Source organism: Bos mutus, chromosome 17 (genome assembly GCF_027580195.1).
Source record: "Bos mutus isolate GX-2022 chromosome 17, NWIPB_WYAK_1.1, whole genome shotgun sequence".
NCBI classification, from domain to species: domain Eukaryota; kingdom Metazoa; phylum Chordata; class Mammalia; order Artiodactyla; family Bovidae; genus Bos; species Bos mutus.
Window position 1 is genome coordinate 32,150,306 of NC_091633.1, and position 26,122 is coordinate 32,176,427.

General features: G+C 40.6%; 1 protein-coding gene across 10 annotated transcripts in view; it reads left to right on the forward strand.

Annotated features, from left to right (window-relative positions):
- The window catches only part of RXFP1 (relaxin family peptide receptor 1), a 131,924-nt gene that overhangs the window by 32,561 nt on the left and 73,241 nt on the right, over positions 1 to 26,122 (forward strand). For all 10 annotated transcript variants that reach the window (XM_070386434.1, XM_070386431.1, XM_070386438.1 and 7 more), the window contains exon 2: positions 2,089 to 2,226. In XM_070386434.1, coding sequence (XP_070242535.1) covers positions 2,089 to 2,226 — 138 coding nt within the window. The remainder of the gene's footprint in view (positions 1 to 2,088; positions 2,227 to 26,122) is intronic.

The window sequence follows — 26,122 nt, forward strand, 5'->3', positions numbered from 1 at the left end:
TCCACCATCTGAGCCATCTATAGTCAGAAAGTCTTCAAAAATTGTATTTAGAAATTCATCTACTCCTAAGCCACATACCTTCCCTGTTATTAAACTTGGCAACACATGCACTGAACCCCATTTTCTTAAACTTTTCTGTCTCATCTGTTCGCTCCTTATCTGAAAAGAGCTTACTACCAAATTTAGGACTAAATTTAAAAATAAGCAAAAAATGATTCAAATGAAATGACTCATTGTCTTTCTGCTGCCTTTCTCTTCCCTTGATGCTTGGTGAGTGCATTTTGCAAATTCACACACACCCGAGATGAATGTAAACAGAGATGTGAAAAGGTGTTTGTTAACTCCATTTAAGCTCCACATCCAGAAATGACTGAATCTTCCTTATTTGGATCCAAACGGCATAGAATCATCTGCACAGAGATTCAATGAAGAGGAGCCCATCAGGATTGAGGAATAGATAGTGTAAGGCATGTACAGCAAAGCAGACCCAATATTATAAGTTTATATTTGGAAAAGTCATTTTTTATTCCTATCTTAATAATTTCAAAAAATAGAACGGGACCAAATTGTTTTAACTCAGAATGAATTAAAGGCTTATATGTAAGACAGGAAACCATTAAACTCCTAGAAGAAAACATAAGCAAAACACTCTTTGACATAAATCATAGCAATATTTTTTTTACTCTGTCACCTCAGGCAAAGATAATAAAACTAAAACTAAACAAATGGGACCTAATGAAACTTAAAAGCTTTTACACAGCAAGGGAAACCATTAACAAAATGAAATGACAAAAAGGGACTTCCCTAGAAGTCCAGTGGTTAGGGCACCACACTTCCCCTGCAGGGGGCATGGCTTCAATCCTTGACTGGGGAAATAAAATCCCACACGCTATACGGCATGGCCAAAAATTTTTTTTCATTTTTTTAAAAATTGAAAAGACAACCTGCTGAATGATAGAAAATATTTGCAAATGATATGACCAGTAAAGAGTTAATATCCAAAATATATAAATAGTTCATACAATTTAATATCAAAATAACAACTTGATTTTTAACATTAAATAGGTGTCACCACCACCACCCCCCACTCCCACATATGAGTAAGCTCTGGCAGTTCCTACAACCTGGCCTGTTCTCTTCCTCCCCAGTACAAACCAGCCACGATCCTCAGTCAACAGTAAGAATGCAAGAAAGTCCTTTATTGACTGTTCAATCCTTTCTGTGTTTTTCTTTATAATTGACTATTATTCCAGAAAGTCTCAAAGATGTACAAACTTCAGAAGGATAATAAGCAACAGAATTATCTTGGATTCTATAATAATCTTTGAGCTCATATAAATCTGGAGTTTTAAATGGAAAAATTAATTTATGTCCCTTCACACAAAAACCTACAGATAGATGTGAATAGGAGCTTTATTAAAAACTGCCAAAGCTTGCAAGATGTCCTTCTGTTAGGTGAATCAATAGAATCTATCAATATGTTTCATTCAGACCATGGAATATTATTTAGCACAAAAAAGAAATGAGTTAAATCATGAATAGACATAGAGGAAGCTTAAATGAAATTTATAAGAAAAAGAAGCCCATATGAAAAGGGCAGAAAGCATTTTATTAATGCTACATGCTACAGGGCACAGGGCCCGCTATGGCAGTTCCTACTGCCTGGCCTGTTCTCTTCCACCCCAGTACCAAACCAGCCATGATCCTCAGTCAACAGTAAGAATGCAAGAAAGTCCTTATTTTAAAAATGATTGGATGAAATATGTTTGAAAGAGAAAAGGGGAATTGAGCTCAACTATAAAGTATGGGCAGACCTTTCATAGAAAAGAGGAATGACAAGGAAATTGCAGGTGGGAAACATGAGAAAAGGCAAGGAGCGGGGAATCCTGGCATTTTCTAAAGATGTGGAAAAGAACTTTGCTTAGGTGTGGAGGTTCTTGGAAAAGCACTGGCATCAGGTTAATGCTCAAGGTGAGGCAGCATAAGGAAGGGGGGACCTGCCAGGATGACAAGAAGTAGGTTTGCAGACTGTGGGGAGTCACTGTGTGCAGGGCCTTGTGTAAACCTCTCTCCCCTTCCACATCACAGTCGCTCCCGGCAGAGCGCAGAACGCACCCTGCGACCTGGGCTACTTCCCCTGCGGCAACACCACCAAGTGCTTACCTCAGCAGCTGCAATGCAATGGCGTGGACGACTGCGAAAACCACGTGGACGAGGACAACTGTGGTGAGCAGTCTCCTGGGTCACAGCTGGGCGGGCAGAAGGGCCGGGGTCAAGTCCTGGCAGGACCCAAGGGCAGAAGGGCCAGTATCCAGCCGCTGAGACTCTTGAAATAGAAATGGGAAAAGAGAAATGAAGTTGAGAATCAAAAATACATGTCACTTAAGGAAATCTTACATTTATTTTATTAGTTTAAAATATTTATTCTTATAAAGAAGATGTGGTATTATATATACATAATATAATACACACACAACAGAATACCACTCAGCTATAAAAAAGTGAAAGAATGCCATTTGCAGCAACACACCTGGACCTAGAAATGACCGTACCAAACGAGGCAAGCCAGACAGAGAAAGACTAATACCATATGATATCACTTTTATGTGAAATCTAAAATATGACCCAAATGACCTTATTTACCAAACAGAAACAGACTGGTAGACATAGAAAACAAACTTATGATTACTGTATGCATAAGGAGATTAGGGGGCTTCCCTGGTGGCTCAGAGGTTAAAGCGTCTGCCTGCAATGCGGGAGACCTGGGTTCGATCCCTGGGTCGGGAAGATCCCCTGGAGAAGGAAATGGCAACCCACTCCAGTACTCTTGCCTGGAGAATCCCATGGACGGAGGAGCCTGGTGGGCTACAGTCCACGGGGTTGCAAAGAGTCGGACACGACTGAGCGACTTCACTTTCACTTTTCACTTTCAAGGAGATTAGGGAGAGAGCAATTAGGAATTAGAAACTAAGACATACACACTTTTTATAAGTAAACAACACAGACCTACTCTGTAGCACAGGGAATATATTCTTTATCTTGTAATAAACTATAGTGTAAAGGAATCTATTAAAGACTATATATATATATATTCATCCAGTATAATGATTTATATGTGTGTAACTGAATCACTTTGCCGTATACCAGAAACTAACACAACATTGTAAATCAACTATACTCCAACATATTTTTTTAATGCATTCTCTTCTATGTATTAGTATCACAGCCAATATTTCAAGAAAGTAATGATTGTGGCACATGGTTAAATTTAAGCCATAGATCTGCTCAGTTAATGTCTTAGAGACAGAGTAGTGTAATTGCGAGGATGGGCTCTGGAGACAAGGTTGAGTGGTTGAAAACTGGTGCAAAAATAACGAGTTATTAACCTTGAAGGCATTTCTTAACCTCTCTTAGCCTCAATTTCCCTGTGTTGAGAATTGTACCCACACTAATAGAATCTGAAAAATTCCATGGACAAGAGTAGCCTGGCAGGCTGCAGTCCATGGGGTTGTAAAGAGTTGGACACAACTGAGTGATTGTAAACACACACGCAAGGGAATTTGAGCAGATTGAATCAGAAAAGCACAGATATGCAGCAGATGCTGTTTGTCAGTTGCTTGTTATCGTTTACTTGGTACAATTATGAAGGGAAAATTAGGCCTCCTAAAACAGACAGAATCAGTAAGTCCAGCTTACCTCTCTCTTAACTAACAACCCTATTTATGGCCTTATAAAGCCAAAAGTAGGGCTTCTAAGACAGTTAAAATTTGGCTTTCAATTAGGTTTTTGTTCAAATTTCTAAAGGTCTCAAAAACACAAATTTATAAAAAGAACTTAAATTGGCTGGATCTGGGGGCAGAGAGGAAATGGGCCTTGGTTAATAGTGCAAAATAAGGAGATTTCTCACTCATGGAAAAATAAGGTACTATTTTTAGAGGATCAAGACATGCATGCACAATTTTGTGCTGCATAAACAGCTGATACCTCACTGTTATCACTCCCTGAAGCATTACAGACCTTTTAATATTAATTTTACTTATTTATTTTTGGCTGTGCTGGGTGTTTGTTGCTGTGGAAGCTTTTCTCTAGTTGCAGAGAGCAGGGGCTCCTCTCTAGTCATGGTTCGAGGGCTTCTCATTGTGGTGGTTTCTCTTGCTGGGGAGCACGAGCTCTAGGGCAAGTGGGCTGAGTAGCTGCTGCTTCTGGGCCCTAGAACACAGACTCAGTAGTTGTGCTGCTGCTGCTGCTAAGTTGCATCAGTCGTGTCCGACTCTGTGCGACCCCATAAACAGCAGCCTACCAGGCTCCCCCATCCCTGGGATTCTCCAGGCAAGAACACTGGAGTGGGTTGCCATTTCCTCCTCCAATGCATGAAAGTGAAAAGTGAAAGTGAAGTCCCTCAGTCGTGTCCGACTCTTAGCGACCCCGAGAACTGCAGCCTATCAGGCTCCTCCATCCCATGGGATTTTCCAGGCAAGAGTACTGGAGTGGGTCGCCAGTGCCTTCTCCACAGTAGTTGTGAGCTATGGGATAAGTTGCTCCACGGCATGTGGGGATCTTCCTGGGCCAGGAATTGAACCCACATCTACTGTACCAGCAGGCTAATTCTTCACCACTGAGCTACCAGGAAAGTCCCTATTACAGACTTTTTAAGGCATTGCCTTGTAGGAATTAACTTCTTGGTCTGGAGAACTGTCTCTAGGTGGTGGCAGTAACTCAGAAGTGAGCACACTGTCTATATCTAAGCTTAGGCTGCAGTTGCCTTTGTTTGGGATGGCTGTGCAAATGTTTTTCTTCTTTAAATTAAATATATATATATATATAATCACCTTGTTAAAAATAACTGAATACTATGTAATTTTTTAAACTAAGAAAAATATGTCCTGCCCATTGCCAACCACTTCACCATCAAGCTGCTAGCAATTTCAGACAGAGTGACAGGAGTTATTCCCTGCCCCCCAATTGAAATGGTGGCAGGAAGCAGAAGGAGCACTAAATTCAGCCCCAAACAGCTTCACGGGGAAAAGGGTTTTGGAAGTTTTGTCTTTGAGTTAAGTTTTAAAAGACCAAGTAATGAAAGTAACAATCTAAAAGTATCGAGCTATCAACAGAGAAAACAAGCACACGACACACACACACACACACACACACATACATTCTAAAAGTTGAGAATTACGGTTTATTTTGTGGACATACAGAGGACTTAAGCCTGGGAGACAGCCTCTCAATAGCTCTGAAAAATTGCTCTGAAGAGGTAAGGGAGAGGGTGGGATAAAGAGGAGTTTTTGCAACAAAGACCAGGTAGTTGGAACATCAAAAGACTACTGCTAATTAAAAAAGACCAGATATCTCAAATTAATGAATTCAGCACTTTTTTGTGTTTGGGAAGATGCAGGAGCCTGGGCTCATTGAAATCATTCCTGTGATATGCACCTTAACTATCCAGAGCCAGTATCCTGCTTTTCTCCATCCTGAATCCCCTCAACGTACAAGTCAGGTGAGGGCTGCAGGGACTGAAGCCTTGGTGGCCACAACATCCTTTGTTTGCTGATATGGCAGGTGACATTCTTCATTCAAATCCTTAAACTCTAGCAGTTTCTCAGAATCCAGACGGAAGCAGTATCACATGGAGGTTTTAAGATCAGGCTTCCAGAGACCTAGGCATAAATTCTGGTGAAACGTTTTGTAAAATGGGAATGATATGAGTATCTGTGTCTGTGGGCTGTTCAGAGAATTCAATGCGATTCTGTATCTAAGATGGTGAGCAGAGCACCTGCCAGACTGAGCACCTGACAAACTGAACTTGCTGTTCAGTCCCCAAGTCATGGCCAATCCTTTACAGCCCATCGACTGCACCATGCCAGGCTTCTCTGTCCCTCACCGTCTCCCGGAGTTTGCCCAAGTTCATGTCAAATCCCTTATGATTATACAGTGGAAGTGACAAATGGATTTAAGGGATTAGATATAATGGACAGAGTGCCTAAAGAACTATGAACTGAGGTTCATAACATTGTACAGGAAGCAGTGATCAAAACCATCCCCAAGAAAAAGAAATGCAAAAAGGAAAACTGGTTGTCTGAGGAGGCCTTACAAATAGCTCAGAAAAAAAGAAAAGTGAAAGGCAAAAGAGAAAAGGAAAGATATAACCATCTGAATGCAGGTTTCCAAAGAATAGCAAGGAGAGATTTTTTTTTTTAAGCCTTCCTAAGTGATCAATGCAAAGAAATAGAGGAAATCAATTGAATGGGAAAGACTAGAGATCTCTTCAAGAAAATTAGGGATACCAAAGGAATATTTCATGCACAATGGGCACAATAAAGGACAGAAACAGTCTGGACCTAACAGAAGCAGGAGATATTAAGAAGAGGTGGCAAGAATACACAGAACAACTATACAAAAAAAAAAAAAAACCTTAATGACCGTGATAGTGTAATCATTCACCTAGAGCCAGACATCCTGGAATGCAAAGTCAAGTGGGCCTTAGTAAGCATCACTATGAACAAAGCTAGTGGAGGTGATGGAATTCCAGCTGAGTGTTTTCAAATCCTGAAAGATGATGCTGTCAAAGTGCTGCACTCAATATGCCAGCAAATTTGGAAAACTTAGCAGTGGCCACAGGACTGGAAAAGGTCAGTTTTCATTCCAATCCCAAAGAAAGGCAATGCCAAAGAATGTTCAAACTACCACATAATTGCATTCATCTCACACACTAGCAAAGTAATGCTCAAAATTCTCCAAGCCATTCTTCAACAGTACATGAACCGTGAACTTCCAGATGTTCAAGCTGGATTTGAAAAAGGCAGAGGAACCAGAGATCAAATTTCCAACATCTGTTGGATCATAAAAAAATCAAGATAATTCTAGAAAAACATCTACTTCTGCTTCATTGACTACACTAAAGCCTTTGACTGTGTGGATCACAACAAACTGTGGAAAATACTTAAGGAGATGGGAATACCAGACCACCTTACCTGCCTTCTGTGAAACTTGTATGCAGGTCAAGAAGCAACAGTTAGAACTGGACATGGAATAACAGATGGGTTCAAAATTGAGAAAGGAGTGTGTCAAGGCTGTATACTGTCACCCTGCTTATTTAACTTCTATGCAGAGTATATCATGTGATGCGCCAGGCTGGATGAAGCTCAAGCTAGAATCAGGATTGCTGGGAGAAGACCCTTGAGAGTCCCTTGGACTGCAAGGAGATCCATCCAACCAGTCCATCCTAAAGGAAATCAGTCCTGAATATTCATTGGAAGGACTGATGCTGAAGCTGAAACTCCAATACTTTGGCCACCTGATGCGAAGAATTGACTCATTGAAAAAGACCCTAATGCTGGAAAAGATTGAAGGCAGGAGGAGAAGGGGATGACTGAGGATGAGATGTTTGGACAGCATCATTGACCTGTCTCCGTCATTGGCTCTGTCTCTTCATTCTTTCTGGTGTTATTTTTCCACTCTTCTCCTGTAGCACATTGGCCACATACCGACCTAGGGAGTTCATCTTTCGTTGTCACATCTTTTTGCCTTTTCATACTGTTCATCTGATGCTGAAGCTCCAATACTTTGGCCACCTGATATGAAGAACTGACTCATTGGAAAAGAACCTGTTGCTGGGAAATATTGAAAGCAGAAGAAGAAGGGGATGACAGAGGATGAGATGGTTGGATGGCATCACCAACTCAATAGACATGAGTTTGAGCAAGCTCTGGGAGATGGTGAAGGACAAGGAAGCCTGGGTGTGCTGCAGTCCATGGGGTCTCAAAGAGTCAGACACGACTAAGAGACATCAGGTGGCAAAAGTATTGGAGCTTCAGCTTTAGCATCAGTCCTTCCAAAGGTTGATTTCCTTTAAGATTGACTGGTCTGGTCTCCTTGCTGTCCAAGGGACTCTCAAGAGTCTTCTCCAACACCACAGTTCAAAAGCATCAATTCTCTGTCGCTCTGCCTTCTTCATGGTCCAGATAATAACCCTCCATAAATTCTCCCTGACACATCAGTCAGCTGTGAGTATGTCACGAGCCCAGTGTCTTAGCTCAGATTCTGTGGCTCAGCCATCCCTGCTGGGCTCAGCAATCCCTGCTGGGCTCAACTGAGATCAGCAGCAATGTGTATGTCAAACCTAAATCAGGAAAGGTCTATCTCTTCATCTGTAGAAGAATTTAATTTTGATAAAAAGCATGGGCATGACTCTTGTGGAAACAACACTTAATGAGACCTAGAGACTGTCACGGGCTTCCCAGATGGCCCTAGTGGTAAAGAACTCAACTTGCCAATGCAGGAGACATAAAAGACATGGGTTCAGTCCCTAAGTTGGGAAGATCCTCTGATGGAGGACATGGCAATCAACCCCAGTATTCTTGCCTGGAAAATCCCATGGACAGAGGAGCCTGGCCAGCTACAGTCCATAGGGTCTCAAAGGGTCCAACATGACTGACTGAGCACGATGGGAAGCAAAATCAGGTTGCAGATGGATTCCTTGTAATGGTTCCTTCTTTCCCCTCTCTTTTCCATCCTCTCCCTCCAGTATTTTTCCACCCTCTGCAGGTCTGTGGCCCATATGTTTCCCCTTCTATTTCTCCTCTCCAGCTGCCCCCCTTCCTTCTTTTACTCTCTCTCAATTCCCCTATTTCATCCTTCTGTTGTCCTCCATTCTTTGCTCTTTCCAACCAAACACACCACAGTGTTCATAAATTAGACATTATTATTGAACTCATTTCATTAAGTCTATAAGCTGCTCATTTCAAAGATGTTAACACCTTTATTTCCAAAGAAAGAACCCAAGAACTTGTTTTTAATTTCCAAGTAGCTATAAAAAGATGCTTACCACCCCTACCCCACCCTTGGGCTGAGTAAACCGGAAGGGTGGTTTGTATCTTAAGGTTAGTGGATTCTTTGAGAATCAAGAAAATCTTCAGTGTGTGTTAGTTGCTCAGTTGTGTCCAACTCTTTGCGAACCCATGGACTGTAGCCTGCCAGGCTCCTCTGTCCATGAAACTCTCCAGGCAAGAATACTGGAGTGGACTGCCATTTCCTTCTCCAAGGAGATCTTCCCAACCCAGGGATAGAACCCAGGTCTCCCACACTGTAGGCAGATTTTTTACCATCTGAGCCATCTATAAATCCCCTGAAGACTATAAAATGTTGTGTATTTGTGTACATGTGCCTTTTCAATAAGAAAAGTCTCTGTAACTTAATCAGCTTTACAAAAGGTATAGAGTTTTTAAAAGGTAAAAAGCTTCCTTATTTCTGCTGTCAGCTAAAACAGAAATCTCCTAAAAATAAACAATTTCATTATGAATTGGAATCAGTTTCTCCCAATTAGCACTCCAAATTTGTTCATATAAAATCAATAGGTTGTGTGCATAGTTTCAAATAACTGCAACAGTAACAACTTTTCCTTACCATCTTTGATTTCTTTTTAAAATAGAAGCAAAGTTGTAGGCAGATTCCTTAACCAGGCATCAGAAGGCTAAGACTCAGAACTTGGAAGTGCCTCTTTCTGTCTGTTACTTGGGCAAATCCTTTCTTTAGGCTCAGTCCCCTTCCTTTCTTGTGAAACTGGAATCATAAATTTGTTGTGAGGATTAAGTGAATTATCTGGGTAGAAACGCTCGTCATGTAATGAGCATGTAAACCTGGGCACACCAGAGTTTTGACTACTGTGCTTGGCAGTTACTCTGGAAATTCACATCTTTGAAATTCTGTCCCAGGAATTGTTTAGATTTGACTGGACTCCAAACATGCTTCCCTAGTATCTCAGTTGATAAAGAATCTGCCTGCAGTGCAGAAGACCCAGGTTTGATCTCTGGGTTGGGAAGATCCCCCGGAGAAGGAAATGGCAACTTACTCGAGTATTCTTGCCTGGAAAATGCTATGGATAGAGAAGCCTAGCAGGCTACAGCCTAGGGGGTAGTAAGAGTTGGACACGACTTAGTGACTAAACCACCACCCACCCACCACACCAGGGAAGTTCTGGTTTGCAGTTGTGAAGGGAAGTATGAAGCAAGTTGAGACAAGGTAGTATAAGCAATCTGTCCCCAAGGGTCTGAAAATATGTCATCTTAGGGATCTCTGACATGAGCAGGGAATGGTGTATATCACTAACTTTTATGAAAAAGAAATATTCAGAGCATAGATCAAATAACTTCTAGCTACATGTACATATAAATACCTTAAACCTTAGCATGTGAAGATAAACAGCATTTTGTTTAATCAATTATTATTATTAAAAATACAAGTGAGATTTGAAAAGCAATTAATATCTTAAATTTTTATTAGACAAAATAAGAGTATGCTCTTTTAAAATCTTTCTTGTTCATCATTGTCAACATTTAAAAATCCACATGTCCAGTTTGGTAAACATGGGAAAAATCATGATCCACCTTTATGAAGACATGTCTTTGTAACAAATACTGTGTTAAACTATTACTGGTCTTCGTATGCCAAAATTAGATAACACTCATGAAATTTACCTAAACCAGAAGGTCTCCAAACGTGGTTCAGAACCAAAGTCATCAGCAGCACCCAAGAAGCTGTTACAAAGGCAGATTCTCTGTCTGTATCTCAGCTCTATTGACTCAGAAAATTCTGCCACTGGTTCTGCAATTGCTCTTTACGATCTTCAGGTCATTCAGGCGCACGGTAGACTGTGAGCACCACTGACCTAAACCCAAAGGAGCAGAAAATAAGGCATGCACAGGAAACAGTAGCCGCAGAGAAACTAAACCAAAATCAAGACTTCAGTATGGTGTGCAAGCATTCTTACTTGCTAAGAAACTCCATTATCACAATCGTTATCCATTTGTTTTAATTTCTATAAGACAAATTGCTGCTCTGCTAGTGGCAGTCATCTAGAAAAACCAAAAAATCGAACTATGCTCAAAACCTCGAAGATGGCCAGTTGGGGTGCTTCTGTTGTCCACACGTGGGTGGGTTGGGACTTCCCAAAGAGGATGTCAGAATTTCACACCATCTTTATAGTCCAGGTGATAAAAATTATGAAATGTAGTTGTTTCTTCCTGCTTCTTATTAATTTCCTTCACCAGCTGTATTTTTTCTTTGTTTTATAGTATCTGGATAATTTACGCTCCCTAGCCTGTCCATTTTTAAGACATTCACATTTAAATTTAGTCTAATGCTAATTAAATCAAGTCAGAAAGTTAGTTTTTTTCAGAATATGTAAACCTCATGCGTATTTGAATAAGCAGCATTAAATGTATTTGTAATCACATAACATATAATATCTTAGATACAAATAAAAGGAAAACCCACAGATAAAAATCACTTTTAGAGTGATTATTTACAGCTTAGTATATTGTAGAATAAAAACAATTTTCTAGCGGAAGGGGGGACATTTTTCTTAACTAAACCTTTTAAAAGATACATCCTTTAAAAAGTAGCTCCAAAAACCTCTCCCATGTTCCCTTAAATAATTTAAACATTGACACCAATAATAATTACTAAAGTGGAGAAATAAGTCAAACAGAATTAGTGACAAAATTTAGAGAAGTCACTAAAAAAATGAAACAGCATCAAATAAACTAATTCCCCATGGATTGAACTACAATATAAACTGATTATATTTATTTTTTTTAATTTTATTTTATTTTTAAACTTTACAATATTGTATTAGTTTTGCCAAATATCGAAATGAATCCGCCACAGGTATACCCGAGTTCCCCATCCTGAACCCTCCTCCTTCCTCCCTCCCCTACCCTCCCTCTGGGTCGTCCCAGTGCACCAGCCCCAAGCATCCAGTACCGTGCATCGAACCTGGACTGGTGACTCATTTCATACATGATATTATACATGTTTCAATGCTATTCTCCCAAATCTCCCCACCCTCTCCCTCTCCCACAGAGTCCATAAGACTGATCTATACATCGGTGTCTCTTTTGCTGTCTCGTACACAGGGTTATTGTTTCCATCTTTCTAAATTCCATATATATGTATTAGTATACTGTATTGGTGTTTTTCTTTCTGGCTTACTTCACTCTGTATAATAGGTTCCAGTTTTATCCATCTCATTAGAACTGATTCAAATGTATTGTTTTTAATGTCTGCGTAATACTCCATTGTGTATATGTACCACTGCTTTCTTATCCATTCATCTGCTGATGGACATCTAGGTTGCTTCCATGTCCTGGCTATTATAAACAGTGCTGTGATGAACATTGGGGTACACGTGTCTCTTTCCCTTCTGGTTTCCTCAGTGTGTATGCCCAGCAGTGGGATTGCTGGATCATAAGGCAGTTCTATTTCCAGTTTTTTAAGGAATCTCCACACTGTTCTCCATAGTGGCTGTACTAGTTTGCATTCCCACCAACAGTGTAAGAGAGTTCCCTTTTCTCCACACCCTCTCCAGCATTTACTGCTTGTAGACTTTTGGATCACAGCCATTCTGACTGGCGTGAAATGGTATCTCATAGTGGTTTTGATTTGCATTTCTCTGATAATGAGTGATGTTGAGCATCTTTTCATGTGTTTGTTAGCCATCTGTATGTCTTCTCTGGAGAAATGTCTATTTAGTTCTTTGGCCCACTTTTTGATTGGGTCATTTATTTTTCTGGAGTTGAGCTGTAGGAGTTGCTTGTATATTTTTGAGATTAGTTGTTTGTCCGTTGCTTCATTTGCTATTATTTTCTCCCATTCTGAAGGCTGCCTTTTCACCTTGCTAATAGTTTCCTTTGTTGTGCAGAAGCTTTTGAGTTTAATTAGGTCCCATTTGTTTATTTTTGCTTTTATTTCCAATATTCTGGGAGGTGGGTCATAGAGGATCCTGCTGTGATGTATGTCAGAGAGTGTTTTGCCTATGTTCTCCTCTAGGAGTTTTATAGTTTCTGGTCTTACGTTTAGATCTTTAATCCATTTTGAGTTTATTTTTGTGTAAGGTGTTAGAAAGTGTTCTAGTTTCATTCTTTTACAAGTGGTTGACCAGTTTTCCCAGCACCACTTGTTAAAGAGATTGTCGTTAATCCATTGTATATTCTTGCCTCCTTTGTCAAAGATAAGGTGTCCATATGTGCGTGGATTTATCTCTGGGCTTTCTATTTTGTTCCATTGATCAATATTTCTGTCTTTGTGCCAGTACCATACTATCTTGATAACTGTGGCTTTGTAATAGAGTCTGAAGTCAGGTAGGTTGATTCCTCCAGTTCCATTCTTCTTTCTCAAGATAGCTTTGGCTATTCGAGGTTTTTTGTATTTCCATACAAATTGTGAAATTATTTGTTCTAGCTCTGTGAAGAATTCCGTTGGTAGCTTGATAGGGATTGCATTGAATCTATAAATTGCTTTGGGTAGTATACTCATTTTCACTATATTGATTCTTCCAATCCATGAGCATGGTATATTTCTCCATCTATTAGTGTCTTCTTTAATTTCTTTCACCAGTTAAACTGATTATATTTAGAAAGACTATTACTTTTGTATTATCACAGATATTTTAAACTAAAAGCCTTATTTGAAAAAAAAAAAGCCTTATTTGGCAATAAGTTCCCAGTTCTCTTAGAAAACCTATAAAAAAAGAATATAAAGTATTAACAAATAAAATATCTCAGTACAACAAGCATAAGATATCAAATCACTGAACATTTTTCATGGACCCAATGCATGAACAAATTTTAATCAAGTTTTTGATATAAAGTGACAAAAATTTTCAGTTGAATTCACAGAGATCCCTTTCTTTATAAAATATCTGGGCAATACAGAATTTATATATTATGCCTGCTGCTGCTGCTGCTGCTAAGTCGATTCAGTCGTGTCCGACTCTGTGCGACCCCATAGACGGCAGCCCACCAGGCTCCTCTGTCCATGGGATTCTCCAGGCAAGAACACTGGAGTGGGTTGCCATTTCCTCCTCCAATGCATGAAAGTGAAAAGTGAAAGGGAAGTCGCTCAGTCGTGTCCGACTCTTAGCGACCCCATGGACTGCAGCCTACCAGGCTCCTCTGTCCATGGGATTTTCCAGGCAAGAGTACTGGAGTGGGGTGCCATTGCCTTCTCCATATTATATCTACGAAATGGTTATGATGAAGTTCACGTCTTCTTTATTCTATCCCAGGTATTGTTTACATTTGACTGGACTCCAAACCAGTGAAGTCCTAGACAAAATTGATTGTATCATTTTTATAACTTTGATCCTTTCTGATAAGCTCCAACATGGAAATGTACAAATTACTCTCATTCATGCATTATTTGGGGAAATTTCCCTGGTGGTCCAGTGATTTCACTCCCAGGGGGCATGTGTTCAATGCCTGGTCAGGAAACTAAGATTCCCACATGCCATGAGACATAGTCAAAAAAAGAGGGGAAGGGAATTATTTTTGTTCATTTCAAATTGAATTTCCTAACTTTGCAGTAAAAATAAAATATTAAAATAGCATCAGATTCACAGATGCTTTGCACTTTATTGATTATACCCAGATTTTTATGTTAAAGGAACTCTCTGCATTTCCAGATTAGAATTTACCAGCAGTTCTTCTGTATTGTAAATAAATGGCAATACAAAGAAGGCTCCTCATCACAGTCACACTCACCCAACTTCATCCTCCTTGGAGACAGGTTGAATCACTCTACCATGAAGACCCAAGTTCAGATGCTCACCTCTGTAGACTCAGAGCATCGGCCCTGCTCTGCACTTTAGCAGCCTAGTCTACAGGAGAAAGACAAAAACTTGGTTCCTCTGTTTCCATATTTGTATTTCTTTGTTCTACAGGGAAAATGGAAGCTTTCTCTAATACATTTTGCATGATGCAGTAGGTTAGCCTGCACTAAAAACTGATGTCCACTCAGAACCTCAGAATGTGATCTTACATGGAAATAGGGTCCTTGTAGATATAATGAAGTTGAGGAGTTTCTGGTTTCCCCTGGTGCAGCCCAGGCAGACCCTTCTCCCCTCCCTTTCTGGTCCAAATCTCTTGTCCAGTCCAGGAAGAGCAAAGCCTAGCTCTTCTTTTTGTTTTTTCACAATCATTGTCAATGCTCAAAGCTGGGCCTTTGGCAATTAAATACTAAAAATTTGATTCCTTTGTTTCCTGCAGACATCTGCTTCGTTTCTTCTCCAAGGCAATAAAAGTGGAAAATTCTAGCCTCTTGTTACAGGAAAAGGGCAGAGTGCAAGGCATTCAAGGGAAAGGAAACTAACATCCCAAATATTTGCGTGTCACTGGCTGGCACTAATCTATAAGAATTAGATAAACAGTATTTATTTATGGGTATGATGGTGATAATATATACCTTTTAATAGGCTTATAAGAATGTTTGAAGTGTATTCAAGGATTCTTTTAATTTTTAATTGGGCCTTCATTTAAAATTCTAAGTTGCTAAATATTCCTTCCTTTCTTCAATACAGCTTTTTACAGAGCTGTCAGAATGATGGCAATGCCAATCCATTTGATGTAGAACTTAGCGTTCTCATTTTAGACTATTTCATCAGAGTTGTGGGTTTGTCTTTTTTAAGGCTAACAACACAGGAGGAAAACTGACACACATCATAAATACACGAACTGATAAATAACCATTCATTGTATGCTCAAAAATGGCTGTTTTTCTGTTTATTATTCTCAAAATAGCATTAGAGAAACCTAAGTAGCTGAACCCTTGGCTTTTCTATAAATACGAACCTTTTTAAAACCTCAAATATGTTTATCTATGTTTATCCAACAATTCTTCAAAGTTTGAGTTAACTACACAAAGACTCTCAGCTTAGAATGCTTCCTTTGAGATAGGACACAAAAGGCAGTTTCTGTAGTGGTTCGATTTCCTTTAAAATATCCCACAATAATATCACACTCAGTTTCTTCAAAGAGTCGCCTCTAAAGGTCCTCAGAAATAGAGTCACAGATGTAGAAAACAAGCTTACGGTTATCAAAGGGGAAAAGGGTGGGGGGTAAATTGAAAGACTGGGACTGGCAACTGATACCCTATTGATATAATAGATAACAGGGAACTATACTCAATACTCAATACTATACTTAATACTCTGTAATGGGATAAGAACCTTCAAAAAGAGTGGATATGTGTATACATATACACTGATTCGCTCTGCTATACATCTAAAACTAACACAACATTGTAAATCAACTATACTTTACAGAAATTAATTTAAAAATAAAAAAGGAAACTATAAACAAGATGAAAAGACAACCCTCTGAATGGGAGAAAATAATTGCAAATGAAACAACTGGCAAAGAATTAATCTTCAAAACAACAAGCAGCTCATGCATCTCAGTATTAGAAAAACAAACAACCCAATCAAAAAGTGGGAGGAAGACCTAAACAGACATTCTCTGTAGAAGACATACAGATGGAAAATAAACACATGAAAAGATGCTCAACATTACTCATTATTATTCAGTTCAGTCGCTCAGTCGTGTCTGACTCTTTGAGACCCCATGAATTGCAGCATGCCAGGCCTCCCTGTCCATCACCAACTCCCAGAGTTCACTCAAATTCACATCCATCAAGTCGGTGATGCCATCCAGCCATCTCATCCTCTGTCGTCCCCTTCTCCTCCTGCCCCTAATCCCTCCCAGCATCAGGGTCTTTTCCAATGAGTCAACTCTTTGCATGAGGTGGCCAAAGTACTGGAGTTTCAGCTTTAGCACCATTCCTTCAGAGAAATGCAAATCAAACCTACAGTGAGGTATCACCTCACACCCACTAGAATGGCCATCACCAAAAAAATCTACAAAGAATAAATGCTGGAGAGGAAGTGGAGAAAAGGGAACACTCTTGTATTGTTGGTGGGAATGTAAATTGATACAGCCACTATGGAAGACTGTATGGAGATTCCTTAAAAAACTAAGAATAAAACTACCATATGACCCAGCAATCCCACTACTGGGCATATACCCTGAGAAAACCGTTATTGAAAAGACACATGTACCTCAGTGCTCATGGCAGCACTATTTACAATAGCCGTAACATGGAAGCAACCTAGATGTTCATTGGCAGATGAATGGATAAAGAAGTTGTAGTACATGTATACAATGGAATATTACTCAGCAATAAAAAGGAACACATTTGAGTCAGTTATAATGAGGTGGATGAACCTAGAGCTTGTTGTAAAAGTAAGTCAGGAAGAGAAAAACAAATATCATATATTAATGCATACATATGTGATCTAGAAAAATGGTACTGATGAACCTATTTGTAGGGCAGGAAGAGAAATACATAGAAAACATATTTATGTATCTGGTCGGGGGGGAGGAAGGACAGGGTGGGAGGAATTGAGAGTAGCATTGACATGTATACATTGCACATATGTGTTAGTCGCTCAGTCGTGTCCTACTCTTTGCAACCCCATGGACTGTAGCCCACCAAGCTCCCCTGTCCATGGACTTCTCCGGGCAAGAATACAGGAGTGGGTAGCCATTCCCCTTCTCCAGGGGATCCTCCCAATATGTAAAATAGATAGCCAGTGGGAAACTGCTCTGTGAGCACAGAGTGCTCAACTCGGTGCTCTGTGACAACCTAGAGGGGTAGGTTGGGGTGAGGGGTGGAGGGGAGGTTCAGAAGGGAGGGGACATGTGTGTTCTTGTGACTGATTCATGTTGTTGTGTGGCAGAAGCCAACACAATATTATAAAGCAATTATCCTCCAATTAAAATAAATTTAAAAATAAAGGTACCCACAAAGAGGCATACCCATTTCATCCAGTAAACTATTGTCATTCAAATTCAAGGAGCTCTCACACTACTGGTTTGATGAATTGGTCTATCTGACCAGGTGAAGGTCAGATCTAAATACCCCAAGGTCTATTCTAATGGCCCAGGAAACCTCTACTCTAGGGATCATTATTTCCTGAGAAAAAGATGCTCCACTGTGTTCCCCAGAATGCGTACTGAGAATCGAGGAAGTATATGAAATCAAGAATGTTCCACTTGGCATAAATCTAAACTGAATTAACTTACCACCTATTCATCTATTCTGGCTTTCCTGGTTGGCTCAGATGGTAAAGAATATGCCTGCAATGCAGGAGAGCCAAGTTCAATCCCTGTGTTGGGAAGATCCCCTGGAGAAGGGAATGGCTACCCACTCCAGTATTCTTGCCTGGGTAATCCCATGGACAAAGGAGCCTGACTGGTTATGGTACATGGGGTCGTGAAGAGCTGGACATCACTGACCGAATAACACTTCTTTCATCCATTCATCAATAAGACTACATTGTAGGCAATAGGATTTATGCCTTCAGTTTCATAAGACAGAGGCACAGATCCCTCAACTTTTGAATATTCAAAATCCCTACTTGAAAGGAACCCAGGAGTGGCCCCTGCAAACCTACAGGATGGTTTGGAAAGCGTGCTGCAACACAGGTGGTCCCACAGGCTGGTGAAAAATGCAGAGTCCTGAGCTCCACCCCCAGAGACATTGCTCCAGTACATAGGAGCAGGGCCCAGAAATCTGCATCTTGGGTATATAGCACACTTGTTAAAGGTTTGAAATGACTCACTTCTTGATGCAGACAATTTTATTACCGAATTCAGAACCTATTGAAAGTGATTTATTAGCCAGAGCAGTGATTTCCAAACATGAGCAGACATCAGATCAGCTAGAGGGCTTGTTAAAATGCAGAAACATGGGCCCCATCTACAGTTTCTAATTGAAACCCCTCACTTAGGGTTCAAGAATTTTCTTTTCTTTGAAGTTCCCAAGTGACGCTGAAGCTACTTATCCTGGATCTGCACTCTGAAAACCACTCAACAAGACATGTCTTGTGAGAATGCAAAAGCAAACACTTCCCAAAAGTTATTAAAAGATGGTGTTATGAAAGGGTTGGGCTTCCCTGCTGGCTCAGATGTTAAGAATCTGCTTGCAATGCAGAAGACCTGGGTTTGATCCCTGGGTTGGGAAGATCCCCTGGAGAAGGGAATGGCAACCAACTCCAGTGTTTTTACTCAGAAAATTCCATGGACAGAGGAACCTGGAGGGCTACAGTCCATGAGGTCGCAAAGAGTCAGACATGACTGAGCAACTAGCACTTTCACTTTACTTTCATAAAAGGGTTTAACAAAATTAAAGTTATTTCTTTGAGCCTGAGTTCTCCTTTCATCGTATTAACCTGAATTATTAATTCCAAGCGGGGGTACAGGATTCCCAAGCATATTAAGCCACAGAACTCTCTTCTCAAGGAGAATCCTGGAAAACTGTTTGAGGACAACCTAATACAGCACCGTGGCAAATTATGCAGTGCCTTCAAGAAACTTAGACCTTTCTCACCTCCCTCCAGACCTCATCTCTTGACACCCCCTCCATCCCACCCCTGACACCAAGGATAGCAGGCAATCAGAGCGTGGAGGAGAGAGATGCGTGCTCCAGAATTCAAGTTGATGGGTCTCACCTACTTTTCCATAAAACTAAATTGTAACTAATAGTTGATGCTGATGAAATAATAATCTACTGTTTTATGTAATTTATGAGAGCTAGTAACAGTCATATTTTAACTATATTCAAAGTACCTTAGAAGTCACTGAGGCAATAAAAATACATAGGCTAAGATTAATTCCTATCATATTCTCATGAGATAAAATGCATATATAAATAGTCACAGTATGAAGCAGATTATAATAAGTGTAACAAGACATATGAGTAGTGTGCCCTTAAATTACAGACCACTTGCATTAACCTTATTAACAATCAGCAACTTTACTAAGGAAAGGAACCTGCTCATTCTGATTGACAGGCTTTTTCCACTGCTAAATCTAACTCTTCTCCACTATAATGTAAGAAGTGCTCTAATCAGAGAACATTCCATAATGTAGTTCTCCCAAAACTTGCTGGAAGAACCCCCAAGGCATTGACAGAAAATATAGACCTCCAGACCCCCTACAGACCAAATAAATCAGAATCTCCAATAGAGAAAGAAGCCTGGAAATGTGTGTTTTTCTTAAGAGCCCCAGTTCCCAAGTTTTACTATAATGTAAGAGAAACTGGGTTTTCTCTGAAGTGTCTTTCAGGACAGAGACCCATTCATTCATTCATTCATTGAATTAATAAATACTTATTAATGCAGCATGCAAGACCATGTTTTTCTTGGTCTATGGCATTCATTTTTATTCAGAGCATCATTACATGTTTTTAGCTTTAAAAAACTATTTTTAGTAAATATATATATATATCTGATCAACAGTGTTCATATTTCACTACCCACACATACAGGAAACCATATACCCTAACACAGCATCCTCTTAGTACCATGCAGTTTACTCCATGATGCTTCAAGAAACACCAGAGAATCAATTTCAGTGGGATCATAACTAAATCATGAAAAACCACTCTGCTCACTGTCTCATACATACTTAAAATATGAAGGAGATAGGATTTAAAATATAGAAACACATATGCCAAAAGCTGTTTTCTTAAAAATGTTAACTTTCCAACCTTGCAATTTTGGCTACGTTTTCTATTCCTGCCTTCTGGGGAGAGGAAGTAATGGGTGGAAAGAAGAAAATGCTTTGGGAAGGCAGGAAGGAAGGTAAATGTTAATTACGAAAAAGCTTGTTTGTTTGAAGATGTTACTATTCAAAAAGAGAACTCCCTACAAAATATATGCTCTGACTTGGGGGAATGTTATATAAGCCGTCTTGTCCTGTTTCCTCTGCATTCTCAAATTCCACATCACCTTTCTTTCTCTTTTCCCTCTCTTTTTTGTGCACTCTCGCTCTCACGCTCTCTCTCTCTCTCTCTCTGTGTGTGTGTGTGTGTGTGTGTGTGTGTTGTGGTAGAATAAGATAGAAAAGGAGAGAAAAGACAAGATTAGAAAGGGACAGAGCAAAGAAGCAGTATAAGTAACTACATTACTTAGATTTGTTGGACTAAATTGTTACAAATACACCATGCTTGGTGAACCCCCTTCTGTTCTTGGTGAACCCTAGAAAAGAAGGGCGAGGAAGTGATAAGGACAAAGCATTAGGAAAGGCTACTAATGCCCCTGATGTGAAGCACTGCACCAGCTATTAATGGTAAAAGTGCTGCAAATTGAAACAGTTCAGTTGTAAAATCTCAGTTAAATATAGCACCTGCTGAAGAACCAGAGCAAAGAAAAAGCAACATCTACTGGCTGTCATCCAAGCTTCCCGGCTTATGAATGTCATAGCGGCAGTGAGACGCCACCGGTGGAAGCAAGCCTGGCTCTGCCATGCTGTCACGTCACCTGAGTCCCATCGCTGTGTGCTAAGGTCCGGGTGGATGGGTCAGGACAGGAACGTGAGCATGGGTAGCACCACCCCTGCCCCAGACAGGCCCTGGCAGCCTGCGGGGTTGAGTCATTCAGACTTCCACCCTCCAGCTATAGATACAAAAAAAACTCTTCTATAGAATAATCAGTGCCTTGACACATCCAGAGCCAAATGACTTCTCTTACCCACGTGTTTTATTTGTAACATTTAAAAATGTATAAAATTCAATAACATTAGTATGAAAATTCAGTCAGTCAGTTCAGTCGCTCAGTCATGTCCGACTCTTTGCGACCCCATGAACCGCAGCACGCCAGGCCTCCCTGTCCATCACCAACTCCCAGAGTTCACCCAAACTCATGTCCATTGAGTCAGTGATGCCATCCAACCATCTCATCCTCTGTCAACCCCTTTCCCTCCTGCCTTCAATCTTTCCCTTCATCAGGGTCTTTTCCAGTGACTCAGTTCTTTGCATCAGGTGGCCAAAGTATTGGAGTTTCAGCTTCAGCATCAGTCCTTCCAATGAACACCCAGGACTGATCTCCTTTATGATGGACTGGTTGGATCTCCCTGCAGTCCAAGGGACTCTCAAGAGTCTTCTCCAAGAGTCTTCTCCAACACCACAGTATGAAAATTAATCTACTTTAAAACTTTTTTTAGTTATACCTTGCATGCACGCTTAGTCACTTCAGTTATGTCGAAACTGTGAGACCCCATGGACAATAGCCCACCAGGCTCCTCTGTCCATGGGATTCTCCAGGCAAGAGGGCGTTGCTGTGCCCTCCTCCAGGGGATCTTCCTGACCCAGGGGTCGAATTCACATCTCTTATGTCTAACTTGCATTGGCAGGCAGGTTCTTTACCACCAGCACTGCCTGGGAAACCTAGTTATACCTTAACGATTCACAGTACTTCCATTGATTCCATGGCTAACAGTAATGATGAACTTAATTGCTATTTAATAACAGCTTCTGATTATCGTTTAAATGAATTTTTGTATAATCCACACAGTGCTGATGTAAGAGCCTGTAGAATGGAAGTGAAACAGGCAAGAGAACAATAGGTAACAGCAACAGTTACATATTTCAAAGCAATGTTGTATAAAAGCTGAAATTTCTGTAAGAAGAATATAAGCTTAGTCATATTTGGGGCTTAGAAATGAGTACAATAATTTTATTATTTTAATCCTTCAGTTAGTTTTAATAATTCTTTTTCTTAGATCACTTAAACTTCTCAGAATCAGTTTTTCCATGTGTAAGTGGAGCTGGCAATAATGACCAAATAGAGATACCATGAGAATATAATAAAAGTAGTAATACAGTATAGTATGTACTTGCTAAATGCCAGTTCTCTGTGTTAAGAGCTAATATTCAACTTCTCTGTTAAAAAATCAGAGAATTTAAATTTCTCACAGTATCATCCTTTCTTGTATCTGAAGACAAAACTCAGTTTTTAAAAGTAAAAACTTGCCTAAAAAAATCAAATGCAGCTAGCTCAGGAAAGGGCAACAACCCAATGCCGTAGACTTCAAAACCTGACAACCGAGGAAAGAAATAGATGGTTTCTGGAGCCCAGTAGAGCAGAGCATTCTGCAAGGCTCCTGACCCCACCCCCAGAACCCATATGGGCAATGCAGTAAAATGCTGGAAATTATCCCCACCATTCCTGCAGGGAGCCCACTGAACCAAACCACACTGAAGTGCCTGGGTTCAGAAAAAGAAAATCACTGCTTTGTTCTCACTCATGAGATTCCACCTGAGTTCCCCCATATAGTTAAATATCCAGTGCTACTTAAACCATGTTTTAATTCAATAACTAAACCAGTCTCTATATCCATCAAGCTCTCATACAAGAAACTCAAGGTATTTCAAACAGAAATTAGATGCTTACAAAATTCTCACACAGGCTAGAAACGTAGGCATCAGCAAAGTCCCTACGAAAGCCCCTAAATAGCCACTGAATCCAGGAGCACAGCACCAATGCTCCTATCCAGAGATGGAGACACACCTGGTCACATCCCCAATGCCCTGCCACTGCCACCACCGCTTCTTAACGCTACATCTCTGTTTAGACAGAAGAGCAGGAAAATGACTACTACCTCTCTTCTACCAACCAAACTATGTGTGAAAGTTGCTCAGTCGTGTCCGACTCTTTGCAACCCCATGGACTATACAGTCCATGGAATTCTCCAGGTCAGAATACAGGAATGGGTAGCCTTTCCCTTCTCCAGGGGATCTTCCCAACCTAGGGATAGAACCCAGGTCTCCCACCTTGAAGGCAGATTCTTTACCAACTGAGCTACTAGGGAAGCCCAAAATATGTGTGAGTGCATCCCAAATTCTGGCTGTAATGGAGATGCAAAATGCTGTAAGCTTTTCAGACCTTGCTCTGCAAAAATACACCAGAGAAAGCTGTTGTCAAATGGAAGTTGAAAGGGTCAATCTACAGTATCCGCTACGGATCTGTTGCAGCCCTGCAATGCAAAGGTCATGTCCCTCATACTCTATCCCTTCAGTGACTTGTCATCCACACACATCCGTTGCTCAACTTTATTTCGCCCAAGACAACATTGAATTCAGATTTCAATCAACAATCTGCAAACTCTAGCTTGAGCTAGCAGACTGAATTCAGAAACCCATATTAACGCACTTTGCCCCACCTAGAGTCCCTCCTCCTGGTGCAGTGCTCTCAGAAACTGTGCTCACACAAATTCCCTAGGTTCCTGCCATTATCAAAGAGCAAGATCTTCTGTGATGTCAATCTTCTCTTCCTAGCTCCAAATGCTGCATGTCTTCTGGGATGGGCTGTAAGTTGGAAGACAAGGAAGCATGGTCATAAAGGGGCCTGAGGAGAGCTGGCCAAGTTATTTTCCTCAAGTAAAGGCAATGCCAAAGAATGTTCAAACCACCACACGATTGCACTCATCTCACATGCTACCAAAGCAATGCTCAAAATCCTCCAAGCCAGGCTTCAACAATATTTCAACCAAGAACTTTCAGATGTTTGAGCTGGATTTAGAAAAGGCAGAGGAACCAGAGATCAAATTCCCAACATCCGTTTAATCATTGAAAAGGCAAGACAGTTCCAGAAAAACAACTACTTCTGCTTTATTGACTACACCAAAGTCTTTGATTGTGTGGATCACAACAAATTGTGGAAAATTCTTCAAGAGATGGGAATATCAGACCACCTGACCTGCCTCCTGAGAGATCTATATGCAGGTCAAGAAGCAACAGTTAGAACTGGACATGGAATAAGAGACTGGTTCCAAATCGGGAAAGGAGTATGTCAAGGCTGTATATTGTCACGCTGCTTATTTAACTTATATGCAGAGTACATCATGCGAAATGCCAGACTAGATGAAGCACAAGCTGGAATCAAGATTTCTGGGAAAATATCAATAACCTCAGATATGCAGATGACACCACCCCTATGGCAGAAAGTGAAGAGAAACTAAAGAGTCTCTTGATGAAAGTGAAAGAGAAGAGTGAAAAAGTTGCTTAAAACTTAACATTCAGAAAACTAAAATCATGGCATCTGGTCCCATCACTTCACGGCAAATATATGGGGAAACAATGGAAACAGTGAGAGACTTTATTTGGGGTGGGGTTCCAAAATCACTGCAGATGGTGATTGCAGCCATGAAATTAAAAGACACTTGATCCTTGGAAGAAATGCTGTGATCAACCTAGACAGAATATTAAAAAGCAGAGACATTACTTTGCCAACAAAGGTCCGTCTAGTCAAAGCTATGGTTTTTCCAGTAGTCATGTATGGATGTGAGAGTTGGACTATAAAGAAAGCTGGGTGCCAAAGAATTGCAGCTTTTGAACTGTGGTGTTGGAGAAGACTCTTGAGAGTCCCTTGGACTGCAAGGAGATCCAACCAGTCCATCCTAAAGGAAATCAGTCCTGGATATTCATTGGAAGGACTGATGTTGAGACTGAAACTCCAATACTTTGGCCACCTGATGCAAAGAACTGACTCATTGGAAAAGACCCTGATGCTGGGAAAGATTGAGGGCAAGAGGAAAAAGGGGTGACAGAGAATGAAATGGTTGGATGGCATCACCAACTCGATGGACAGAAATTTGAGCAAGCTCCAGGAGTTGGTGATACAGGGAGGCCTGGCATGCTGCAGTCCATGGGGTCCAAAGAGTTGGACATGACTAAGTGACTGAACTGAACTGAACTAGCAAGCTCCAACAAACAAGTAACCTCATCGGACAGAGGAAGGCAGCTGCTTAGGCTGGCCTGGGAGCTTCAGCGGGATGGGGATTTGGGGGGATGCAAATTCAATTGAACATGCTCAAATGTCTCACTACAATTCCCAGAGTCCCTCTCTTTTCAAATCAGAGTCCTAGTGTTCACTTTAAAGATAGGACAAGGGCTTCCCTTGTGGCTCAGTGGTAAAGAATCCGCCTGCCAATGCAGGAGACATGAGTTCGATCCCTGATCTGGGAAGGTCCCACATGCCACAGAGAAGCTAAACCCATGAATCAAATATTGAGCTTCTGCTCTAGAACCATAGAACCACGACTTCTGAGCCCATGTGCCATAATTACCGAAGCCCATATGCCCTATAGTGTGTGTTCTGCAACGAGGGAAGCCGCTGCAATGAGAAGCTCACACACAACTAGAGAAAAGCCTGTGCACAGCAACAAAGACCCAGAACATTCAAAAATAAATAAAAGAAAGGACAAAATGTGAATTCAGCTAATGTTGTAACCTTAGCAACCCATTAGATTTGAGTCCTATCTGAGTCCTAAGGTCCCAAAAGATAAAAGGTTATTTAGGGTAGTTATGGCAGCTCCTTGATTCTCTGAACCTTCTTGAGCTAATGACGTCATTTTCTGAGATTGTTATTTTCTCTCTTTAATCTCTCCAGGGCTATCCTCATAGTCATTTCATTCCACAACACTTGACATTTCATTCTGATGAGTTACCA